Genomic DNA, 25,017 nt, shown 5'->3' on the forward strand with positions numbered 1-25,017 from the left:
TTTTAACTATTTTAAATTTAAAAGCTATTAAATGCAATCAAACATGTTTTCAAGTATCACAACTCTTAAAGCAAAATTTATTTTCTAATATGAGAATAATACATTCTTCTTCGGTTTAAATAATGGTTCTATATTTTCGAGAGTGTTTCATTTGGAGTTGTAAAAGGGATACGGAAAAGGGAAAATGTAACATATAATAGATGCAAGGAGAATGAGTGAAAAAAAGAGAAACAAAAAGAAAATAAAGAATGTCAAATTATTATAAAAACATTATGGGTATATATATATATATATATATATATATATATATATATATATATATATATATATATATATATATATATATATATATATATATATATTCTCTTTAGGGGATGATCTTCTATATAAATATTTGTGTTAGTTTAAAAGTAAATATAAATTGAATGATGGACAATAATAACAAAAAATTGAATGAAAAATGTGATGCGTAATTTTTTTTTTGAAGAATTTTGTTAAAATTGTGTTATTAAACAATGAGTTAATTTTTTATGAAATTACTTTTTTATTATTTACGTAATATATATTTATATTTTCAAATATTTTCTCCTCATGAAAGTTTAGAGGACCTTCCTAGGAGGATCACTAAGAGCCTGATTAGAACGGAGGCCTCTAACCCATCATTTTTTTTTATTTAACATTTCTTTATGTTGATTTTTCTTTTGTTGACTTAAGTTGAATTGATCTTGTTGACTTGCCTTGAGTTGACTTGATGACCCTATTGTTTGGTTGTTTTTGTAGTTTGAGCTAGAACTACCTTGTAGTGGAGAAGAGGCTTAGACTTGGGTCTACACACACTTGGCGCCTTTTGGGAGAGCTTGGAAAGCAAGGTTGGCCTTCTCTTCTTGAAGGTTAATGCCACACATGAGAAGGTTTGGTGGCCAAACTAGGTCACTCTCCACAAGAAGATTACATCTTTGAGATGACACCTTAGAGATGACCTAGCTTTAAGCACCTTTTTTCCTTGTATTTGCATTAGGGTCCTTTAGTTTGTGTTTTTGTAAAGAGACCTGTTCCCATGGTTATAAAAGGAGCTCTTCTAAACTTGAGTTGAGCATTTGGAGTATACACTATATTTGACTAACTACCTTTTGTTAGAAAATAATTACTCAAATAATACTAATAATAATAAAAATATAAAATAATATAATAATAATAATTAGAGCAATAATAATACTGACATGTATATAAATAAATGAATATTAATAAGAGATCAACAATTATAATAATAATAAGCGATAAAAAGTAGATGAGGAAAGGAGTAGAAATAGTTTGGGTTAAGGCACGCATAGCACTATCCTTAGAGAGAAAACGTCCCTACTGCACAGGGCGAAACAAATACACATTAATATGTGTTTCAAATCATATACGTTTCTCTCCCAAGATACAATAACCCGTCAGATCGATCGAGTGTAGCGAAGGATCTCCGAACCTTATGAACACCACTGTCTTAAAGATAATATAGAGAAGAAAAGAAGAACACTCTTGAGAAAACTCTAGTGTTTATTGTTTCTATTGTTGTTATTTTGTTGTCGTTGTATTTTTCTCATGCACCTAGGTGGTATTTATAGGTAGGAAAAGGGAGACAAAGGAGTAAATAGTAATAAGAATATAGCCGTTAGTCATAAAAAAACATTAACCCATAAATTAAAGGTTTATAAACACATGAATAATAGTAAGTTTTTCATTTTAATTATTTATTTTTTAAATTATATTAAAATATTTCTAACACCTTTGTGAGAGCTCTTCTTGAGAGTGTCTTCTTCCCCTAAGTCTTATCTTAAGCCTAGAGCTCAAGTGGAAACAACCCCACCTATCTTGAGTTTGATAAACATTGTGCCCCTCAAGTGGCGTGTATCATCGATATCTGCTCCCTTTTTAGTCTTTCATCATTTTACTTCTTTTCTTCCATTTTGGCTGTTATGATGCATTCTATGTTTGGTTTCATACTTTCCTTTCCATTCTTGATTTTAGTTTCATTAATTTAACTTCTCTTATTCTTTAGAGGCCTTAAAAATGTACTTTCACATAGAGATATCCTCTTGATTATTTTAATGTACAACGAGAATCTTCTTGAAGTTTTCTTCTTGATCAACACCATATTTGTTAAAGCTAAAATATGTTTTCATCAATTTATATGTAAGGACTCTACTTTATTTTTCCTCGAGTCCTAAAATGTTAAGAAAAACGCACAACACTAATATTTCACACTTTAGTTCTACATTCTGTTTTATTTTTAAATATGCTTGTGGTGTAATATCATTGGAATCGTCTCAAGTATGATTTTAATGAAAATAACACATTCTTGATGGCAATGAAATATGACTTCAAACAATCCTTGTACAGGATTACAATTTGATTAGTTTCACTACCCAAACTCTCTACTGGATTCCTAATTTTTTTTATTAAACATTAATTAACAATTTTATCATTCAAAATATCAAACAATAAAATAAATATTAATGAACTATATTAACTAACGAGTCAAATATAACATTGGCTTTAGACCTAAATAATTCTATATTTAACAGAAATAGGAAGAAGAAGCATGATGTTCCCATGTCTTAAAAAATTCAATGTAATATTTAATATTTGAATGAATTTTTCTTAAAGTGAAGTAATAATTCTAATAAGTACTCCAACACATGATAATTTACTCAATCACTACATTAAAACATAATTAATTTAAAATTAAATATAAGGGAAGTAGATTTCAAAATTATCATTTTATAATAACAATATTTAGAAGTATTAATAATATTTATAACATTGCGTAGACTTTTCAATATAGTTTATATAGAATAGGACTTTAATTTCTTTAGGTTAAATTGTTCCATTGGTCCCAAATTTCGTATGAAAATTTGAATTTGGTCCCTTATTTGAAAAAAGTGTTAAATAGGTCCCTAATTTTGGAAAGTTGTCTCAATGAAGCCCCTTCCGTTAAAAATGCAGAAACGGCGTTAAGAGCACAGTGACGTGGAAATGGTAGACTGAAACGTGTCATTTATATTTAAATTTATTGAAAAACAGTTCAGAATTGCTATATATAACTGCAATTAATCATCCATAAACCCCTGTGTTCATCTTGTTGCGTCTGCGTGTGGGGGAAATGTCGTGTGGACAGTGTTCATCCTGCAATGGTGGCGGAAATCAAAACCTAAGTGCGTCGTTTTGTGGTGGAAGTGGGTCTACAGATTTGGGCGTGTCAGTGATGTGCTATTGTGGAGAGAAAGCAACATTGAGAACTGCAAGAACATTGAAGAACAAGGGCAAAAAATTTTGGGGCTGCCCTAAGTATAAGGTGAGTTTAGGTGAGTTACATGGAAACTTTGGTTTGAAGAAGCTGAGGATTTAACGTTTTTTTATTGAAGGTAACATTATTTTGTGAATTTGGAACAGAGTGGAAGTGATCAATGTGGTGGGTGCAATTATTTCAAATGGTTTACTGATAATGAGATCGAGGAAAAGGGTTGGAGCAGTCAGAAAATTGAAGGAATGGGTGGTGGGAAGCTGAAAATTGAAGAAATGGGTTGTGATGGGAAGCTGAGTATCAAGAACGTTGAAGAAATGGGTTGTGGTGGGAAAAAGAATGCAGAAAAGGCTGCTGCAGTGAGGTCTGTGGTGGCAGAAGAAATGGAGAAATGTATGAAGTCAATTGAAAACACTGCTGCAGTGAGGTCTGTGGTGGCAGAAGAAATGGAGAAATGTATGAAGTCAATTGAAAATAGGCTAACAATGTTGACAGTGGTAGTTGGAGTTTTGTGTGTATTGAATATCATTGTAGTGTATGTGTTGGTTACAAAAGCATGAGTCTTTTTTTTAGTTCATGTACGTGGTTTGTGTTGTTATTGTAATGTTTTATTATGAATGAAAAGTTTTCGAACCTGTAGTTTCATTATTCGCACCTCTTTTATAAATTTATAAGTAACAAAATAAGGAAAAGAGAAATAAGCTTGAGCACTTAATCTTGATAAACAAATAATGACCCCTGGTTATATTGATAAACATGTAGTGCTCCAGCACTCAAACATTCAACATCACAAAATAAATATGGTCCACCATGTAAACCTGTTACAGCACCAAAATAATGGTCCATAAATGGATTTGATGATCCACACAACAAAAACAGCAGCTGCTTTTAAGTGTTTACAAATATGGTTCAAAATAGGAGTTCAAAAAAAAAAAACTACATCAAATCTTGATCCATGTCATGGTTTCCATATGCGTCCCCTCCTTGCATTCAGCTTGGGCCTAATGGGTGTTGTATGACGTGGTGCTTGTGATGGTCTGTTTGGTTGGGCAGATGAGGGTGGGTGTTGTTGAGATGATTGAGCAGAAGGCAGTGGTTGTGGGTTTGGTTGTTGAGATGATTGAGCAGCAGCCACTGATGGTGGGTTTGGTTGTTGAGATGATTGAGTAGCAGCCAGTGATGGTGGGTTTGGTTGTTGAGATGATTGAGCAGCAGCCACTGATGGTGGGTTTTGTTGTTGGGATGATTGAGCAAAAGCCACTGGTGGTGGGGGGTTCTGTTGTTGGGATGATTGAGCAGAAGCCACTGGTGGTGGGGGGTTGTGTTGTTGAGCTGATTCAGTAGAAGGCACTGTTGTTGGTGGGTTTGGTTGATTGGATGCTTCAGATATTGTCTTCAAATGTGCCTTATATTGGGAGCACTTGCTTTTGTTGTGACCAAGTTGCCTACAAAATCCACATCTTTTTCTTAATCCAGCATTTGTCATCTGCGTTTCATCTTTCCTAAGCTCCCAATCTTGTAATCTTCTCTTCTTCTTTGGTCTTCCTGGCATAATTCTCTTCTCAGGTGGCAACAAATCAGGATATGGTGTTATATCCCATAGATTCTGACCATTGATGGGGAATATGATTGAGGAATAGGTTTCCTCGTAGGTGCTCTTCCTAAACCAAGTAGAGATGAATTCTTCTCCATTAATCCCCAAGAACTTCATTGCAGAAAGAGAATGGCAGCACGGAATCCCACTTATGCTCCATTTTCGACATGTGCATGATGCCTCGTCTATGTTAACCACAAACTTGTCCCCAATTTGTGAGACATGCCTGACCTCAAAGATTTTTTCTGCTGACCAGCTGTGTACGTGGAAGAAAAATACGTTAGAAAACATGCATGTACATGTAAAGTATTACAAGCAGACAACCAAACACAAACTTACTTAGGGATCCAATTTTTTGTCATCTTTGATTCACTTTCAAACCTGCTATAAATCTTAGGACAGATTGCACGTCTATATCTTTGACACTTTTCTCTGTTGGCTGCCCATCTATTCATCAGGTAAAGTCTGATTTCTTCAAGCATCTTGATTATTGGCTTAGTCCTTGTACTGACCAAGACACTATTAAAAGCCTCTGACATATTGTTCACTATTGTATCACATTGGGCACCAGGAGTGAATCGAGAACGTGACCAATATCTATTACACAATACACAATACATTAGTGTGATTACATAATAATCAATTAAGATGTGTTATTCAAGTGAGTTCACACCTTGGCGGAATTGCAATCAAGTATTTGAATGCCTCAACATTCAGTTCTTTAATTTTCCTCATTTCCTGCTCCCAAGCCTCTGGATGTGTGGCAGATGCAGCGCTCCACATTAGTCGTTTGAGGTTCTTACCAGGAAATCTCTTCCTGAAATTGGCATACAAATGCCTCACGCAAAATCTTTGATCTACACCAGGAAGTAGATCTTGAATAGCAGGTAACAGACCCTGCATTCACAAAAGATGGTTATATTGAAACTGAAATCACAAAAGTTAATGTTCTAATACGAAACTGAATTGAAAGGAGTTGGTCTGATATTAATGTTTGTACCTTTTGTTGGTCTGATATGAATGTGCACCCTCCACATAGTTGTTTACCACCAAGATCTTCAATCAATAGGTCTAAAAACCAAGTCCATGCCTCCTTATTCTCCACCTCAACGACAGCATAGGCAATGGGTAGGATCTGGTCATTCCCATCTCTACCTATAGCTGTTAACAACTCTCCTCCGTATTTCCCCTTCAAAAAACAACCATCTAATCCTATAATAGGCCTGCAAGACATGAAGTTGTCCTTACATGCCTTGAAACATGTATAAAACCTCTCAAAAATGGGTTCACCTTCATTTTCCTTGACCTTCAGTTTAACAGTTGATCCAGGATTTGTTTTGAGCAGCTCATGGGCGTAGTCGTACAACCTCTTATATTGGTCTTTAAAGGATCCCTCAACACTTTCTGTTGCTAATGCCCTTGCCCTGTAAGCCATACCTCTGGAAATACCAATGTTCCACTTTCTACTCACTTCATCTCGAATCTCAACTCCCTTTGTCCTTGGATTCTGTCTAACTATTTTCTCAACTTTTTTACTTAACCATTTAGCATTGATCAAACGAAGGTTAAATTCTCTACTGCAGGTATGGGTATCAACTATTTTCCTCAACTGCCAAGACTTAACTGCTTGCATATAACCACAGTAAGCAAGCCATGGGCATTTTGCCTTAGCACCCAGACACTTCACTCGCACTCTTCTCCTATCATTTTTAACTATTTTAAGACTTCTACCATTTTCCAATGCGTAGCTTCTTATGGCTTCAACAAAATCCCCCTTCTCACTAAAATACGTACCTACTTCCCATTGATATTCGCTCATGCGTTTTGGCATTACAAAGGTTCGAAATCTTCCATATCCCTCCCTTTCTTCACTGTCACCTTCATCTTCCTCAGCTTCACCAATATCACTTCCCAATTCTTCGGATACCCATTCATCGTCTGACAACCCCCTGTCCAACGTTTGCGGTCCCTGCTCACTGTATTCACTTCCCTCACTACTATCCATGTCTGTTGTATCAGTTGCCCTCCAATTCCTACTTGGGCCAGCAAAGTCTTCTCCTATACCTCCAACTTCAACTTCTATGTTACCCACCAATTCTTCATGATCATCTTCCACATCACCTTCAACATTGATATCAACTAAACCTGCAGTACCAACCTGGCTGTCGTCACTGCTATCATTAGGACCAGAATCATTCCAACTTTCAACGCCCTCCTCTAAGTCTGCTTCAACTTCCTTGTCAACATCAACTTCTTTACCTGCGTGACCACTATCATGTCCCTCGACTTCATTAACTTCAACTACTTCATCTTCCCCCTTATCATGTTCTGCATGCAACTCAACACCACCATCATGTCCCTTATTCAACTGACCTTCGTTCCCACTGTCATTTCCCTTATTCAAGTCACCTTCATGCACACTCTGAACTCCTTTTTCTCCCTCACCTTCATGCACACTCTGACCTCTTTTATCTCCCTCACCTTCATGCACACTCTGAACTCCTTTATCTCCCTCACCTTCATGCACACTCTCAGGTTCTGGCACACCATCTATAGTCTCCTTCTCACTCATAATGTCCACCATATTGATGTCATTCCCACCACCTTCAACACCATCTCCATCATGGGAAAAGTATTCCAACATCTCTATAATTTCTGGTTCACACATCTTATGTATGACAAACAGATGAACCTCACCATTTAGCCTAGCTAAGGTAACCATATTCATGGCCCCACGATCATCACACAAAATCTCCAACCTATCCTACAATACAGAACCACCTCCCACACAGTACCAAAGTTCATTCTCTCCCATATACCCCATCTCCCTCAAAATACCCACAACCTCAAAATAGCTCCAGCGGTCAGGGTCACACGAAAGTCTAGAAACCTCACCCTCGTATTTCAGTTTACCATCATTAACGAATTTCCCTCCATGGTGAAAAACGACGTCAAACTTGTCGTCCCCCATCATGCACAAAAATATATAACCACAGACACCTATATAACCACATACACCTATATAAGCACATACACATATACAATAAAGTAAAAAACATCCAAACAGAAAAGGGAAAACAATTATCAAAGGGGGGGACCACAGGGGAACACAAATTCGAACATGGTGGTGGGTCATACACCGAACTTTAATAAAGTTCCAATATTTAAACCACAAACAATCACGATCATACTTCGCTTTCCTAATAAACAATCAATTAAACGGTGCATGCTGACAGGAATGGGAACTTCGAGCTGAGATGTTTAACTCACCTGACACTTCACCGCTTCCACCGAGATCGCAATTCCAATACGAACACTATGATTTCACCTCTTCGAAAGCCAAGTTTCCAGCACAAACATCCCACACCCTCGCGATGCTTCTGTTCGAAAGCCAAGTTTCCAACACCTCTTCCTCCGATTTCAAAAAACCCTAGACGAACCCTGAATCCCAATTTCGCCCTTTCTCTTTTATTACAACCGTTTCACTTTCAGTTTTATTACACAGCTTAATTATAGCTTAATCCCAAAAATATTTTCTTACATCATTTAATAAATTATTTATTAATAACAGTAATTATTAAACCATTTCATATTTCCACGTGTACCACATTCAATATGCCACTTCACTGTTCAGTTCCGTCTACCATTTCCACGTCATTGTGCTCTTAACGCCGTTTCTGCATTTTTAACGGAAGGGGCTTCATTAAGACAACTTTCCAAAATTAGGGACCTATTTAACACTTTTTCCAAATGAGGGACCAAATTCAAATTTTCATACGAAATTTGGGACCAATGGAACAATTTAACCATTTCTTTAATACCATATCAATTTAGAAAAATAGGCCAGACTACGAATATCAAACTACTATTCCATAAAATAATAAGTTCAAAATGATTACATATTTTTAAAATGAAAATTTAGAAAAGAAAAACGTAAATTGTTTTGATATATGTACAAGATTATCAAAAGTTAAAATAATTATTGTTTAATATGAATCAAAAGGACTAATTTTAACTTATGTTCACTAATACAAAAAAGCGTTATAACATCACCCCTATAACATTTGTCCAAAAAAAGCTCAACGTTAAAAATGACTGTAGCATTTTTGTAAATTATGGGACTTTTTTAACGACTGTCATAATTTAACGTCTGCTCAAAAAAACCCTAACGTCATTTAGAAAAGGACGTCAGACTGTTGTATTCCCAACATCCCTTAACGTCGGATCCCCCCACCACCGACGACACTTAACGTCGGACCCCCACACCACCAACATTAAGTTTTACTTATCTCTGCGCGAAACGCAGAAACCCTACGTTGTTGCATTGTTTCTGCGAGCGTTTCCCGTTGGCAACCCCATTCCAACCTCCTCCAGGTGAGTTTCGAACGTTTTTCACCATCAAACTTGTTAGGATTTGATTATGGATTGATTTTACACGTTTTGAAATGAGTATTTTGTGTTTTCATCCCCGATTATTTTGCAACGTTTTCAGATTTGTCCCACTTGCTCTGTGTATTTTAGAGACCAATGCAAAATGTTGTCGAAATTTTGTGAAATTTATGATGTTTGACTTCTTTGTATACGTGTTAGAATATTATGAAAAATAATTTTTTTGAATAGGTAGGGCCTCACCTTGTGAGAGTTAAAAGTTTGAGATTGATGAAGTTTTTTACGAACATAGTATGGATCGAAGTTGGATGAATGAGCGTCACGTCAATGAAGAGTATGAAAAGGGGGTTTCTGAGTTTTTGCAATATGTTCAAGAACACACAATCTCAAGTAACGGGACATATTTTTGTCCTTGTGTTCGTTGTCTTAATCAAATATGTCACGACGTGGGCACAATACGTGATCATATATTCATCTTTGGTATAATAAGGTGTTATACACTTTGGACTTGGCAAGGAGAAGTATTAGACAAGCCAACAACGTCACGAGGAACAAATTATGTAGACGACTGGATGAATGATCATTTAGAAGATATGGTACGTGATGTTGGGGAGCGGAATTTTTGAAAAGCTCATTTATATGATTCTCTTAAGTCTGATTCAAAGGAAGAATTATACCCAGGATGCACTAACTTTACGCGACTATTAGCAAATTTGAAATTATTCAGTTTAAAAGCAAGGCATGGATGGACAGATACAAGTTTAACATAACTGTTGGAGTTGTTAAAGGAAATGCTTCCAGAAAATAACACGTTATCTATCCGTAATTACGAGGCGAAAAAAGTTTTATGTCCAATGGGTTTGGAATATCAAAAGATACATGCATGCCCAAATGAATGTGTTTTATACAGAGACGAGTTTCCTTCACTAAAGGTGTGTCCAACATGTGGTTTATCACGGTTTAAAAAGAAAATTGATGGAAATAGTGGCGATGAAGACAAAGATGGTCCACCTGCTAAGGTGATGTGGTACCTTCCTATAATACCTAGATTCAAACGACTATTTTTCATTAAAGAAGATGCAAAGAACCTGAAAGGGCACGTTGATGGAAGAAAGTGTGATAATCTTCTTCGACACCTAGCTGATTCTCCACAATGGAAGAAGATTGATGAAACATTTTTCAGAATTTGGTGCAGAGCCAAGAAACTTAAGACTTGGACTTGCTACTGATGGTATGAATCCTTATGGGAACTTAAGTAGCAAACATAGTTCATGACCAGTTTTGCTGATGATTTACAATTTATCTCCTTTGTTGTGCATGAAGAGGAAATATATGATGTTGTCTATGATGATATCGGGTCCTAGACAACCTGGAAATGACATTATGTGTACCTAAAACCGTTGATCGATGATTTGAAACTATTATGGGAAGGAGGCGTCGATGTGTATGATTCATATTCTCAAGAATCTTTTTATTTGCATGCAATGTTGTTTTGCACCATAAATGATTTTCCAGCATATGGAAACTTGAGCGGTTACAGTGTTAAAGGTCATTTTGCATGTCCCATTTGTGAAGAAAACACGAGTTGTATTCAATTGAAGCACGGTCAGAAAACTGTGTATACAAGACATCGAAAGTTCATTCCTCAAAATCATCCTTATCATAGAATGAAAAAAACATTTAATGGAAGTTTTGAGGATGAAGTTGTAGCGAGACCCCGCAATGGTGAAGAAATGTACAACCAAGTGGAAAACATTGACATTGTGTTTGGAAAACATCCAAAGTAAAAGACCACGAAGAAAAGCATTTGGAAGAAACAATCAATCTTCTTTAATCCTCCATATTGGTGTAAACTTGAGGTACGACATTGTATAAACGTGATGCATGTTGAAAAAGATGTATTTGATAGCATCATTGAGACTTTACTAAATGTAAAAGGAAAGACTAAAGATAAAGTAAAAGCATAACAAAATTTGGCTGAAATGGGCATCCATTCTGAGTTACATCCATAATCAATAGAGTAAAAGCACAACAAGATTTCTAGAAAAGAGAAGCAAACTTTTTGTGAGTGTTTAAGAAGTGTGAAGGTTCCCCAAGGTTATTCTTCAAATATTAATAGCTTTGTTTCTATGCAACATTTAAAGTTAGTAGGTTTAAAGTCTCACGATTGTCATGTGCTGATGCAACAACTTTTACCAGTAGCTTTTTGAGCCATCTCACCTACTTTTGTTAGAGGTATTCTAACACGTTTGTGTATGTTCTTCAATGCCATATGCAAGAAAGTTATTGACCCTCGAGTGTTAGATGATTTGAAAAATGAGGCATTAGACTATGATGTCAATTGGAAATGTATTTTCCACCTTCATTTTTTGATATCATGGTTCATTTGATAGTTCATCTTGTGAGGGAAATTCAAGGATGTGGGCCAATTTTCTTGAGATGGATGTACCCAACGGAGAGATACATGAAGATCTTAAAGGGATATGTCAAGAATTAGTATCGACCAGAAGCTTCAATTATAAAAGGGTACATTGTAGAAGAAGCCGTTGAATTCTGCTCAAGTTATATGCCAAGTTGTGAACTAATTAGAGTTCCTAAGACTAAACATGAAGGTAAATATGAAGGTAAGGGTGTGCGTGGAGTGAAGATTCAAAGTGTTAGTAGATAATTAGTTGATCAAGCCCATTTGTACATCTTAAACAACACTGTAGAGGTGATTCCTTACGTTACACAACATATTGATGAAACGAAATCAGCACATCCACGAATGAGTGAAAAATGGGCACTTAATGAACATAAGAAAACTTTCTTATGATGGTTTAAGAAAAAGGTTTACGCGACTCCAAATGTTTCTAAAACTCTATTGAGGCTAGCTCGTGAACCGAACACTGATGTCATTACATATGGCAGGTACTACATAAACAATCATTGTTTCTATTCAAAGATGGAAGATGACAAAAGTAGAGTTCAAAATAGTGGGGTTACACTTCAAGCTAAAGTTGTACATTTTGTCAGTTCTAAGGACAAAAATCCAATTACGGCATCCATGAGTTACTTTGGAATAATACACGAAATATAGGAAATTGACTATGTAACTTTTAAAGTGCCAGTTTTCAAGTGTAAATGGGTTGATAGTAATTCTGAATTACTAATTTGGGTGTTGGGACTGATAGAGGCCGTACTCCACCAAATTAAAACAAATTAAATGTAGTATGCGAAAGTTGAACCAAGTCGTCTCCCAACGACCAATGTTCTTGTTCAAAGCTTCAATTTCCAGATTCAAAAACAACACAATAACATAAGGGGGGGGTTTGACAGATTTAGATTGTAGAATTATGAAAATATATTTCAACAGTTTGAAAATGTTAATAGAACGAATTAAAATCAGTATTGACTCCTTGAATTTGAATGCAATTTTACTCATCACAGGTCACGTAATTAGGGTGTTTGTGTCCCCCAATTCACTCATCCAGACCCACTAAGTGAGGGTTAAATGCGTGTTTTAAAATGCAATTAAGCAATGCATACATCCATTCATCTGTGACAGTTAATCCAATTCATTAAGCATGAATGAATCAACATGAACAGCCAACCCAATCTGAAATTAAGCATTAACAGATTAAAAGTAACCATTCACCACAAAATCAAGATGAAGAGAGACAAAACACGAATTCAAAACAGAACCTCAAAGTTCAATTGCATCTCCTTCAAGAAGTCAATATATTAAATTAGAAAGCCATGAAATTCGAATTAGGGTTCACCATAAATTGTGATTCAACCATTCAAATGACTTCAAATTGGTGCAGAAAACTTAAAGCAAACGAAAATGAGCAAGGAATAACAGAGGAACAACGAAAACAGCCACCAAAACCTTAAATGCTTCAATATAAATGTTACCCAAGGTGTACAAACGTGAATACAAGTAATAGGTGTTGTCCATGACTCATAAAATATCAAAAACGAGTGGAAAACGTGAAAAATCAGCTTGTGCCTCCATGGGTCACCTTCCAAAGCTTGAAAACATAAAAAATGGAGGTTGGAGAGAATGAAGAGGAAGAAGAGTGCGACTGCATGAAGGAGAAGACCTAAATTTCGTGGTCACATCAAATCAGCCACTCATATTTACAAAATTGCCATTATGGGCTGCGGAATTACAAAAATGCCACTACTGGGCCTCACGTGTTGGCCCATTCACTCAGATGACATGGGAATGGCGTGGAAACGACGTGGCAATGATGTGGCGACTCTCTTCAACTAAATATTAATGTCCAAGTTCCAAAATTTGCTTCACCCAAATACCTAAAAATAATTAAAAACGGAAATTAGGCCAAATAATGTGAAATTAGTCCAAATTCGGAACAATGACCCAATAAAGCCCAACAGATGAAAACACACTAAAGATGAACAATTAAGCACTGAACAACTGTCAAATGGGTACACAAAGACTAGTGGAATGGAGGAAAATAATGACTCATCAGAGACAGATGACATTAACTTCACTTTGGTGGATCTTAACAATATGAGTGATACAGATGAACCATTCATTATCGCTAGTCAAGCAAAACAAATTTTTATGTCATTGATCCAGCCAATCAGAAATGGTCAGTTGTATTAGAAGGAAGAAACATGCACATAAATGATGATGAAGTTTGTCTAGACATACTTGAGACAACGTCTTTTTCATCAAGAACGATTCAAGTCAAGGTTGATGATGTAACTGATGACATCCATGCTATTCGAAGTGATCACAATGAAGGCATATGGGAGAACACAATACCTTGATAGGTGTTTATTTAATAATATTTTCACATTTACAATTTTTTTTTTATTTTTCTTGTTGTTTTCATATAATAGAGGTTATTGAGTATATTTTCGTTGTTAACATTTCTTAACGATATTTTTCATGTATGACAAGCTCCGGATCAGAGAAAGAGGGACCTGGTAGATTTGTGACTCGGTTATCGGATGTCACAAATCAACGAGAGAGGATGTCATCCACATTGATCCTCGATCGGGTGAACCTAGTGCCCCATGGGAAAAAAAGTATCGTAGCTACATAGGAATGCTGACCAAAACGAAAGTTTCTATTGCAATTGCATGTTGGGATGACGTCGTAGAGGTGAAGAAGAACCTCCTATGGCAAGATCTTGTGGTATGTTTACTTAAACCAGCCATAGTATTTTTTTATGTTATTGTTAGCATAACATGTTTTATGTTTTAAACAACACAAATTTGAGATTACTCTAAACACTAAGCGAATTAGAAAGAAAGTTTTATCTCACATAGCCATTAGATGGAGGGACTTCAAAGTAAGGCTCACACATCTATATGTGTTTGGAGACAGACAACATGATACTCCTTGTGCTAAGTACAAAATCTCTGAGGAGGAGTGGATGCAATTTTGTTCATGTAGAGAGTCTGGAGATTAGCAGGTTTGTTTGTTAAATTTGTTTATAGTGACACTAGTCATACATTTGTGTATTAAAACTATTAAATAATGTTATGTGTGACAGGAAAAAAGGACAGCAACCCAACAAAGATAAAGGCTTAATGATACACCACACGTACTCTCTCGAGGTGGCTATGCATTATTGGAGAAAAAATTGAAAAATTCTTGTCCACAGTCTCTGGGACTTGAGTCCCCTGACCTAGTAGATGCAATTCCTAGGTACGAGATGTGGAAGGCTGTTCGGACTAAGTCCGATGGGCAAATGACATCACAATCAGCTCAAATCATATCTCAAAAAATAGTAAGTACAAACCCTATTTGACTATCATAGTTCATGTGTTTTCTCCTTTTGATTAAACTTTCTTTAGTGGTGCAGGATGAATTAATTAAGTAAGAGACTCAAGGTTTGTTTGTTGGCCATGGTCGGGACGATATACTCACAACGACAATTGGAAGACCAGAGCACCCAGGATGTGTGTGTGGTGTTGAAGGTTGATGAAGGATTATCTTGTTCCTTTTTAAGATTATTGAATATGGTGTGAGTTGATTAAGAAAGCTAAGCGAAATCCCCACTGGACATTAAGATAGCAAGCTATCTAGATGTGAAGGTTCCTTTCACAAAGCTCAAGAGAAGAAGATGATGGATTGATTCAAAACAAAAAGGAAATGGAAAGCGCATAAACCATAGAAAACCAAGAACCATTAAAGGAAGAAGAAAACATAAAATGGAAAGGAAAGAAATGGTAAAAATGTGAGAAGCACGCCACTACAAGGCTAGGCTAGAAGCCATGACAACCTTGAAGATGAGTGGATGTGTGCCGCCACTTGCTATGCAAGATAAGGCTTAAAAGCATTCACTCCCAAGGGAGGAAACTCTCACAAATGGTTGAGACACAAGAGTGTTTTTACTTCAAAATGTTCAACCCTTTTACATGTCTAGGAGCACCCCTTATATAGAAGAGTTTAGGGGCCTCTAAGCAAATAAAAGATACCTAAGGATGTCTCTACAAAAACCTAACTCTAGCTTCTAGAAACTAGGTCAAATAAGGTTACAAAAATGAGAGACAAAAGAGCCATCTATGGTGTGTGCAAGGCTAATTTCGTTCTAGCACAAAAGGAGACAAAGAATGTGTCTCATATGTCTCCAAAAAGTGGCCAAAGTGTGCTAAAAACAAAGGAGACCAAAGGTACATAGGTACACTTGCTTCATGACTTTTACTTTATGCTTTATGCCTTTGCTTTACTCTCTCCTCCACATCATTTATGCTCCCCAATCACCATGCGCCACCTAGCATTGCTTTCTTACTCCTAATTAACCTACAAAGCAAATAAACATAGATTAGCATGTTGGCTTAAGTCAAGTCAACTATAGTCAACAAGTCAAACCTAGTCAAAGGTTAACAACTCAACTAAAGTTGATTCAACTAAGTCAACTTAGGGAATCAAAAATAACAAACACAAATGAAAGGGATGAAGGATTAGTGAACTTCCTTTCTAAACATGCTTAGTCTTCTTAAGCATGTGCCTCCATCCTTGGTTGGGGTCAATCCTTCATCATCCTCTCCTCCTTGGAGAGAATTTGACCACAAATTCTTGAAGCCTTTGTAGATGGAGCTTGACTTAATTTGGGTGAGGTTTTGCGCCTCCCTTTTATGAGCTCTTGTTCCATCTTTTCTAAGGGTACTACCCCTAGCTTTGGTTAGGCCATCCCTCTTTTCTAGACCACTCTTCTTCTCATGCTTGTGCATTGGGTCTTCCTTTTGAGCCTTGCAAGAGAAGGAAGAATGGTGATTTTCATCTTGCTTTGGAAATCTTTTTTTAGAGGCAAGTACCACTTTGGAGGTAACTTGCTCTTTTTCTTTTTCATCTTTTCTCTTATCTTTCACTTTATTTTGGTCCTCATTTTCTTGATTGGGTGAGAGAGGTAAGAGTGTGAACTTCTTGCCTTGGAAGGAGAAAGCATAGGTGTTAGCATGGCCATCATAAAAGACTTTTCTATCAAATTGCCATGACCTACCTAACAAAATATGAGTTTCTTCCATAGGCACAACATCACATAACACCTCATCTTTAAAATTTCCAATTGAAAAGTTAATGAGGACTTGTTGAGTTACTTTAATGTCTTCTTTCTTAAGCCATGATAGCTTGTAGGGCTTGGCATGAAGGATAGTTTTCAAGCCAAGCTTGTCCACAACCCTTGTGCTAGCCACATTTACACAACTTCCATTATCTATGAGGAGGGGACATAGTTTGTCTTTAATATGACACCTTGAATGAAAAAGGTTTTGTCTTTGAGAAGGGTCAAGTTCCTTGGAAACTTGTCTTAGTTGGTGTCTTATCATTAACAATCCACCTTCAAGGGGTTTAATCCTTTCACTTGAAGAAGAAGTGTGGGAAGAAGTACTTTTTGGGGAAGGGGGAGAAGAATGTTCACTCTCTACTTTTTTTTTAAGGTTTAAGGCCATGGTTCTTTTGGTGGGACAATTTGAAGCTATGTGCCCATATCCCAAACACTTAAAACATTTTATAGAACTTGTCCTTGTACCTTGAGAAGAATTAGGAGTTTCATTAGAAGGCTTAAACGAATTAGTCCTAGGAGGTGGGTCTTTGGAACTCTTGAGTGGTGATTTATAATGTTTTCTTTCTTTATCTTTCCAAGTACTAGAATAGTAGTCATTGTATGAACCACTCCTCTTGGCCTCTTTTTTCTTTTGCAATTGAGTTTCAACTTTGATGGCCAAATGTAAAACTTTGTCAAGAGAGGAGTACTCATATAACTCTACTAAATCTTGTATGTCCATCCTTAACCCACTCACAAATCTAGCTACCTTTTCCTCTTCACTTTCAAATTGGAGTCCTACTTTTAGAAGCATGGACTCCATTAACTTGTAATATTCATCCACACACATGGACCCTTGTTGAAGACTTTGGAGCTTCAAAAGAGTCTCCCTCCTATAGTAGGAAGGAACAAATCTAGCGCGCATCAAATTTTTAAGGTCCTTCCAAGAAGTCGCGAGTGACTCTTGGTTAATATTGTCCATACATAATTGATGCCACCAAGTCATGGCATAATCCTCAAACTCTAAGACTACCAAATCTACTTGCTTTTGATGACTAACTACATGAATGGTAAAAATTTGGTCCACTTTTTGTTCCCACTCAATATAGATGTTTGGGTCATTTTCTCCTTTGAACTTAGGAATCCTTGGAGTTTGCTTCTCTTGTGATGGTTTGCGCCTAGAATGCCCTCTTTTCCTAGCCTCTCTTTCTTGCTCCTTAGCTTCAAGCCTTTGAATGTGCTCTTGGATTCTTAGGTCACTTTGCTCCTTGTCCTTTCTCAATTGTTCAAAGGCCTCCTTCCTAGACAACTCCAAATCCCGAAGCAATCTCATCAATGTATTATTTTTGTTTGGTGTAGGTGCATTTGATGAACTTGCCATGATTCCTACAACAAAAACACTCAAATCGGAGACAAATAAATGGATTAGAGGTTAGACAACATGAAAATCGAGACCAAATCCAACCCAAAATGTAACCCAAGTGTTTAGATCACTCTCCCGAAGTAACAAGGCAAGGCTAGCACTCAAAATCCACCAAAGGAGTGAAGCAAACACTTTTCAAAACTTGTTCAAAACCTTTCAAATGCAATACAAGTGATTCGACCACAACATCCCAATAGTTTCAAGAAAAGAAAACTACTAAGACAAAACAAAGAACACCTAGTGACAAGCAAGAAAAGCACAAAAACAAGGAAAGCTAAACTCTAAAGAAGAAAAGTTTGAGACAAAACTTTTAACAAGACTAAAACAATGAAAAACACTTTTAAGGACTCTATGGAAAGCATTTGAACAAGCCAAGATTATACCTCAAATTATGCATACACCAAGAAAGATCATAACCAAGTTAAAGCATGGAACTAATTTGCCAATATCACCCAAAATCCAAGTATAAAATTTGGTAGCATAACACCTAGTAAAAATGGCCAAATGGATTCACCAAGCAACACATTAGCTCTCGGCCAAACTGTTTTTGGTCATGAAAATATTTTTTTCTTTTCAAAACTAGGTACTTAAGATGATGAGAAGGATATTTTAGGGTGTCTTGAACACTTAATTCCTTAAAAATTAGGTCAAAATCAATTTCAAGGAGCATGCTACAACAAAAGGCATAGATCTCATGCAATAGCTCAAATACTTAGAAACAAGAATAAGAAAACTCAAAGAAGCATATGACATATGACTCAAGCAAAAGTTAGACACATTTAAAGACTCAACATGACATACACAAAAACACAAACATGTAGCTATCATGCATTTAAACTCATGGATTTGAGGCTCAAAGACTAAGCATCCAAATACATGTTATCCAACCACATTTAGGAGTAAGAAGAGTAACAAAAACAGTAGCCAAAACTGCCCAACATAACCTGAAAAACGTTGATTCGCGGTGATCTCGGCAGCTCTGACCTTTGCTCACTATTTCAATCATAACTCTCTCCACAAAACTCCAAATGCATTGGTTCTTTTTTTGTTAGAAACTAGACTAACAGAGCTTTCTTTTGACATCAAGAACGTAATTTTTGGATCACTGAGCAGGTGCAGTTTAATCTTTTAAAATCATGAACAGTTTCTGCCAGCATGGTTTTTGTGTGCAATGGAAGTGGATTTGAACCATACAAAGATAGCTACAACAAGACGAGGTTAGCACATGAAAAACACCATATTCAAGATAACCTAGGCTCTAGATACCAAATGATGAAGGATTATCTTGTTCCTTTTTAAGATTATTGAATATGGTGTGAGTTGATTAAGAAAGCTAAGCGAAATCCCCACTGGACATTAAGATAGCAAGCTATCTAGATGTGAAGGTTCCTTTCACAAAGCTCAAGAGAAGAAGATGATGGATTGATTCAAAACAAAAAGGAAATGGAAAGCGCATAAACCATAGAAAACCAAGAACCATTAAAGGAAGAAGAAAACATAAAATGGAAAGGAAAGAAATGGTAAAAATGTGAGAAGCACGCCACTACAAGGCTAGGCTAGAAGCCATGACAACCTTGAAGATGAGTGGATGTGTGCCGCCACTTGCTATGCAAGATAAGGCTTAAAAGCATTCACTCCCAAGGGAGGAAACTCTCACAAATGGTTGAGACACAAGAGTGTTTTTACTTCAAAATGTTCAACCCTTTTACATGTCTAGGAGCACCCCTTATATAGAAGAGTTTAGGGGCCTCTAAGCAAATAAAAGATACCTAAGGATGTCTCTACAAAAACCTAACTCTAGCTTCTAGAAACTAGGTCAAATAAGGTTACAAAAATGAGAGACAAAAGAGCCATCTATGGTGTGTGCAAGGCTAATTTCGTTCTAGCACAAAAGGAGACAAAGAATGTGTCTCATATGTCTCCAAAAAGTGGCCAAAGTGTGCTAAAAACAAAGGAGACCAAAGGTACATAGGTACACTTGCTTCATGACTTTTACTTTATGCTTTATGCCTTTGCTTTACTCTCTCCTCCACATCATTTATGCTCCCCAATCACCATGCGCCACCTAGCATTGCTTTCTTACTCCTAATTAACCTACAAAGCAAATAAACATAGATTAGCATGTTGGCTTAAGTCAAGTCAACTATAGTCAACAAGTCAAACCTAGTCAAAGGTTAACAACTCAACTAAAGTTGATTCAACTAAGTCAACTTAGGGAATCAAAAATAACAAACACAAATGAAAGGGATGAAGGATTAGTGAACTTCCTTTCTAAACATGCTTAGTCTTCTTAAGCATGTGCCTCCATCCTTGGTTGGGGTCAATCCTTCATCAAAGGTTCCATTGGTCTTCGAGATTACTTTGGTCCTCCACAAAGAAGTAATGAATCATTGAGTCAAGAGGCCTTGAGGAAGATGGAGCAACAAATGGAGGAAAGATTCAACTAACGCATGGGAATTATGGAGCAACGTTTTATAGAACAACTTCAACAACAACAACAACAACAAATACAAAGAACACTTGAAGAAAAGCTTCAGCCTCTGCAGCAATAGAACATGGAATTACCCACTCAAGCTCCAATAGGACAACGTGTGAGTACAAAAGGCTCATACTCTGGTGCAGATCATACTGACTACACAAGTCAGTATGAGCTATTGGTTGATGAAGACCCCTCGCGCGTAGTGGCCATAGGGTATTTGTAATGTCAACTTATGACTTTGATATGTGATTATTTTATTTGTGATGTTTAGTGTAACAAGCAAGAAGATTCATGGGAATGTGGATATTATGTCATGTCTTGGATAAGAACAATCATTCAAGCTGCAATTATAGATGAATGGATAGAGGTAAATTTTACTTCTGTCTTGTCTAGCTAATTGCACGTAATTTCACCGAACAAGTTGTAACCACAACATGTTTAATCCATCCTAAACTAACTTTATCGAATTCAGTAGTCCCTCGGTTAGTTTGGTCCTAAACTAAAATCTATAATCAAAACTCAGTTCATATCTAAGTTAGGTCACTAGGTGATGCCCTTCTCTCGGTTGTCTTAACATGTATGTTAATGGAGTGTCTTGGAGTAGAAGCATGAAGTTAAGGTTAAAAGTTGTAAGTGTTTGGTTTAGCTATGTAAATTTTTCTAGAGAGAAGTGAGGTCGACTTCTAGGGAAGGAAACTAGAGTAGTCTATAAACTAATATAGGATGACTTCAAAAGACAAATAGAAGGTGCACAATTTTTGCAACATCTCATTACAAGTCTCAAACTAGATTTACAAGAGGAGAGGGCCTTCATTTATAGGCCAAGAAACCCTAGGATGTATACAAAAAGAGAGGGAAAAATTAAAACTCAAACTCTCAAATTTGGAGCCAAAGGAGCCATGCTTCTAGTGTGAATTGCCAAGTGGCATGATCATGCTTTCCTTATGGCATACGCTCACAAGGGAGGAGCACTCTTGACCTTAACTTCAATTTAGCATCCCTAGGGTTCCTCAAGGTCCAAGCCAGCCCAAGGAAGCCCTAATTATGCCACACAGTTAAAGTTTAAATCTTAGGCCTAAAACTACACTACTAAGTCCAAAGCCCAAAACAAGGCCCAATATAAGGCCCATAAATCCTACACTACTTGGCCTAAAGTAAATTTATTCTACTTATTTACAGTTAATTTTGGCCCATGAGAATAAGACTTTGGGCAGCTCAGATGAAGCTCACTTTTCTTGTATGTGTTTAACAATAACTCTTATGCTTGATCCCTTAATTAGGAGTTTGCCATCATCCCTTCCCATTTGGAAAGGATTTGTCCTTAAATTTATAGGTTTTGCCTTATCATTTGTTCTAGCTACAAAAGGAATAAGATATCTGACATTAAAATTAACATTCACTTCATAGCCAAGAGGTAGATCTAGCCTATATGCATTATTGTTGACTCTTTTGAGAACTTAAAAGGGACCATCTCCTCGGGGATTGGGTTTGGACTTCCTCTCTTTTAGAAATCTACTTTTCTCAAGTGAAGCCATATCCCATCACCTTCTGCAAATATCATCTCTATCTTCCCCTTGTTGTTATGTCTAGTTCATCTCTTTTTTCCCCTTGTTGTTATGTCCAATTCATCTCTCTTTTTGTTGTTGTATTTGGTGTTTTACCCTCTCATGCAGTTTCTTAACGAAATCTAACGTAGTTACCCTTTCTTTATGACTAAATTCACTAGGATTAGTTAGAGGTATCAAGTCCAATGGAGTGAGAGGATTAAACCCATGCACAACTTCAAATGGAGAGACTTTGGTAGTCCTTATAACTACCCCACGCAAATTCTATGTGGGGGAGATACTCATCCTAAGATTTGTGGTTTCCTTTTAGGGTTGCCTTTAACATAATGGATAGAGATCTATTAACTACTTTTGTTTGCCCATCAGTTTGAAGGTGACAAGAACTTTAGAAATTAAGCTTTGTTCTTAGCCTAGACCAAAGTGTTTTCTAAAAATGGCTTAGGAACTTAGAATTTTTATCAAATGCTATAGTTCTTGGTAACCCATGAAGTTTGACCACAACTCTAAAGAAAAGTTTTGCTATGCTGCTTGCATCATCTACTTTGTGATTAAGTATAAAATGGACCATTTTGCTAAAATGAATACCACAAAGATAGTGTCAAATCCCTTTTGGGTCTTGGGTATACCAAGGATGAAATCCATGCTAATATCTTTCCAAAGGGATAGTTTTAGACTTAGCTTGTAACCATGCAATGCACCTATGATAATGTCTTTGGACTTCCTTTCTCATATGGGGCTAAAAGAATTTCTTTTAAAGCATACTCAGAGTTTTATCAACTCCAAAATGGCCCTTCACATGTTTCTTTCACTAGAATTTTTCTACAAGATCCTTGGGGTATACAAAGTTTTCCTTCTTTAAACAAAAACTCCTTAGAAACATAAAATCCTCCTCGTGTTCTCTTTTGGCAACTAGACAAGATGGAGGAGAAATCAAGTTCTTACTCAAAAAATTAGATATGTGATCAAATGTAAGAATCTAGGCTCCGAAGTTTGAAAACAAGTTGTGCATCCTAGACAAGGCATTTGCCACAACATTACTTTTGCCCTTCTTGTATTTTATCACATAAGGAAATTATTATGAAAACTCCATCTATTTTGCATGTCACTTATTCAATTTGTGATGGTCCTTCAAATACTTAAGCAGCTCATGGTGAATATGAATGACAAACTCCTTAGATACCAAGTAGTGTTCCAAAGTTTGAAGGGATCACAACAAAGCATACAACTCATTATCATAAGGGGGTAGTTGAGGGAGGCACTATGAAGTTTTTCACTAAAGTAAGCAATGGGTTGGCCTCCTTGCAACAACACAACACCTATGCCTACACCAAATGCATCACATTCTAGCTCAAAGGTTTTGGAAAGTTAGGTAAAGCTACAATAGGTGCATTAATGAGTTTTTCTTTGAGCTACTAAAGAGAAAGCTCGTTTTTTCCCTAAAAAAATGTGACATAATTTTTCGTTATCCCATACCCATCTCTGGAGAAAAAATTCATCGTCATCCCCATACCCAAACCAATGGATATCACATTTTTTTCTCATCCTCATCTCCACCGAGTCACGTGTATATACTCATACCCATACTCGTACCAATTTTCTTACTATTTCAATGTCAGTTAATTAATTTTTATAAAAATAAAAAATAACGGAAAGAAGACATAATAATATCAAAGATTCAATATTAAAATGATGGTTGTTTCTTCAATATCATATATTTAGAAATAAATTATAATTGTACACATTTCAAATTAGAATACCAAATAAAATTTCATAAGAGTCAAAACATTTATTAAATTTGCAAACATTAATGAAACCTAGTTGATAAATTTTAAAACTATATTTAAAAAAATAAAAAATAAAACAAATATTCAATTTAAAAAACATTTTAAATATCTGTTTACTTCAATTTTTAAAATTCTAATGAAATCTCTTTTTTATACACTAATAAAAATTTTAATACATCACTTGATCAAAATCACACAAAGAACAAAAGTTAAACTACTAATAATAGAATTTTAACATAGATCTTTAATCTTTTGAACTTCAATATATGTTGGATAGTGATAAAAATCCATGGCAATTACCTTAAATTATTATATTATAGAAAATAATTACTTAGAAAATAAAAATAATTAAATAAAAAATATCTTAAAGATACGAATCTCTCATGACAAGCCAAATAATAAGAAAAAATAAAAAATAAAAAGTGTGTAATATATATATATATATATATATATATATATGTATATATATATATGTATATATATATATATACATATATATATATATATATATATATATATATTACTTAATAGACTGTGAGTATTCTAAAAATTTAAGTGGGAACGAGGATATAGCGGGGATGAGTATTATGGCGGATATGGGGATGGGGATGGGGCAAATATGTACATCATCATTCCCATCTTCATACCCATTTGAAAAAGACAAGTATTCCCCATACCCATACTACAAACTTTCTTATGCAATCCCTCAGAACATGATTCAAGAGCCTCATAAAAGTGTTAGGTGCATTAGTAAGGCCAAAAGGCATCACCAACCACTCATATAATCCAAACTTGTTCTTCAAAATGGTTTTCACTCATCTACCTCTTTAATTCTTATTTGGTGAGAACCACTCTTTAGATCAATTTTAGAAAATATGGTGAACTCATGCAATTCAGCAAGCATATCATCAACCCGAGGCATTGGGTGCCTATATTTTATGGTGATATTTTAGTGGCTCTATAATCATAACACTTTTTCTACTTTC

At 35.9% G+C, this 25,017-nt stretch overlaps 2 protein-coding genes and 1 pseudogene across 2 annotated transcripts; 1 reads left to right on the plus strand and 2 right to left on the minus strand.

Annotated features, from left to right (window-relative positions):
• Positions 1-3,772: 3,772 nt before the first annotated feature.
• Positions 3,773-5,297, minus strand: LOC146888800 (uncharacterized). The gene has a single exon (XM_085665214.1). The coding sequence runs from the start codon at positions 5,172-5,174 to the stop codon at positions 4,248-4,250; it is 927 nt and encodes a 308-aa protein (XP_085521340.1). The 5' UTR covers positions 5,175-5,297; the 3' UTR covers positions 3,773-4,247.
• Positions 5,160-6,994, minus strand: LOC114169447 (uncharacterized). The gene is made up of 3 exons (XM_085665218.1): positions 5,884-6,994; positions 5,557-5,780; positions 5,160-5,480 (listed from the first exon to the last, which is right to left on the minus strand). Exons 1-3 carry the CDS (start codon positions 6,886-6,888, stop codon positions 5,219-5,221), a joined length of 1,491 nt encoding a protein of 496 aa, XP_085521344.1. The 5' UTR covers positions 6,889-6,994; the 3' UTR covers positions 5,160-5,218.
• Positions 6,995-9,844: 2,850 nt separating this feature from the next.
• Positions 9,845-14,054, plus strand: LOC146888801 (uncharacterized; annotated as a pseudogene).
• The last annotated feature ends 10,963 nt before the right edge of the window (positions 14,055-25,017 follow it).

This window comes from Vigna unguiculata, chromosome 1 (assembly GCF_037176805.1).
Source record: "Vigna unguiculata cultivar grain cowpea cultivar isolate G323 ecotype 2 chromosome 1, ASM3717680v1, whole genome shotgun sequence".
In the NCBI taxonomy this organism is placed as follows: domain Eukaryota; kingdom Viridiplantae; phylum Streptophyta; class Magnoliopsida; order Fabales; family Fabaceae; genus Vigna; species Vigna unguiculata.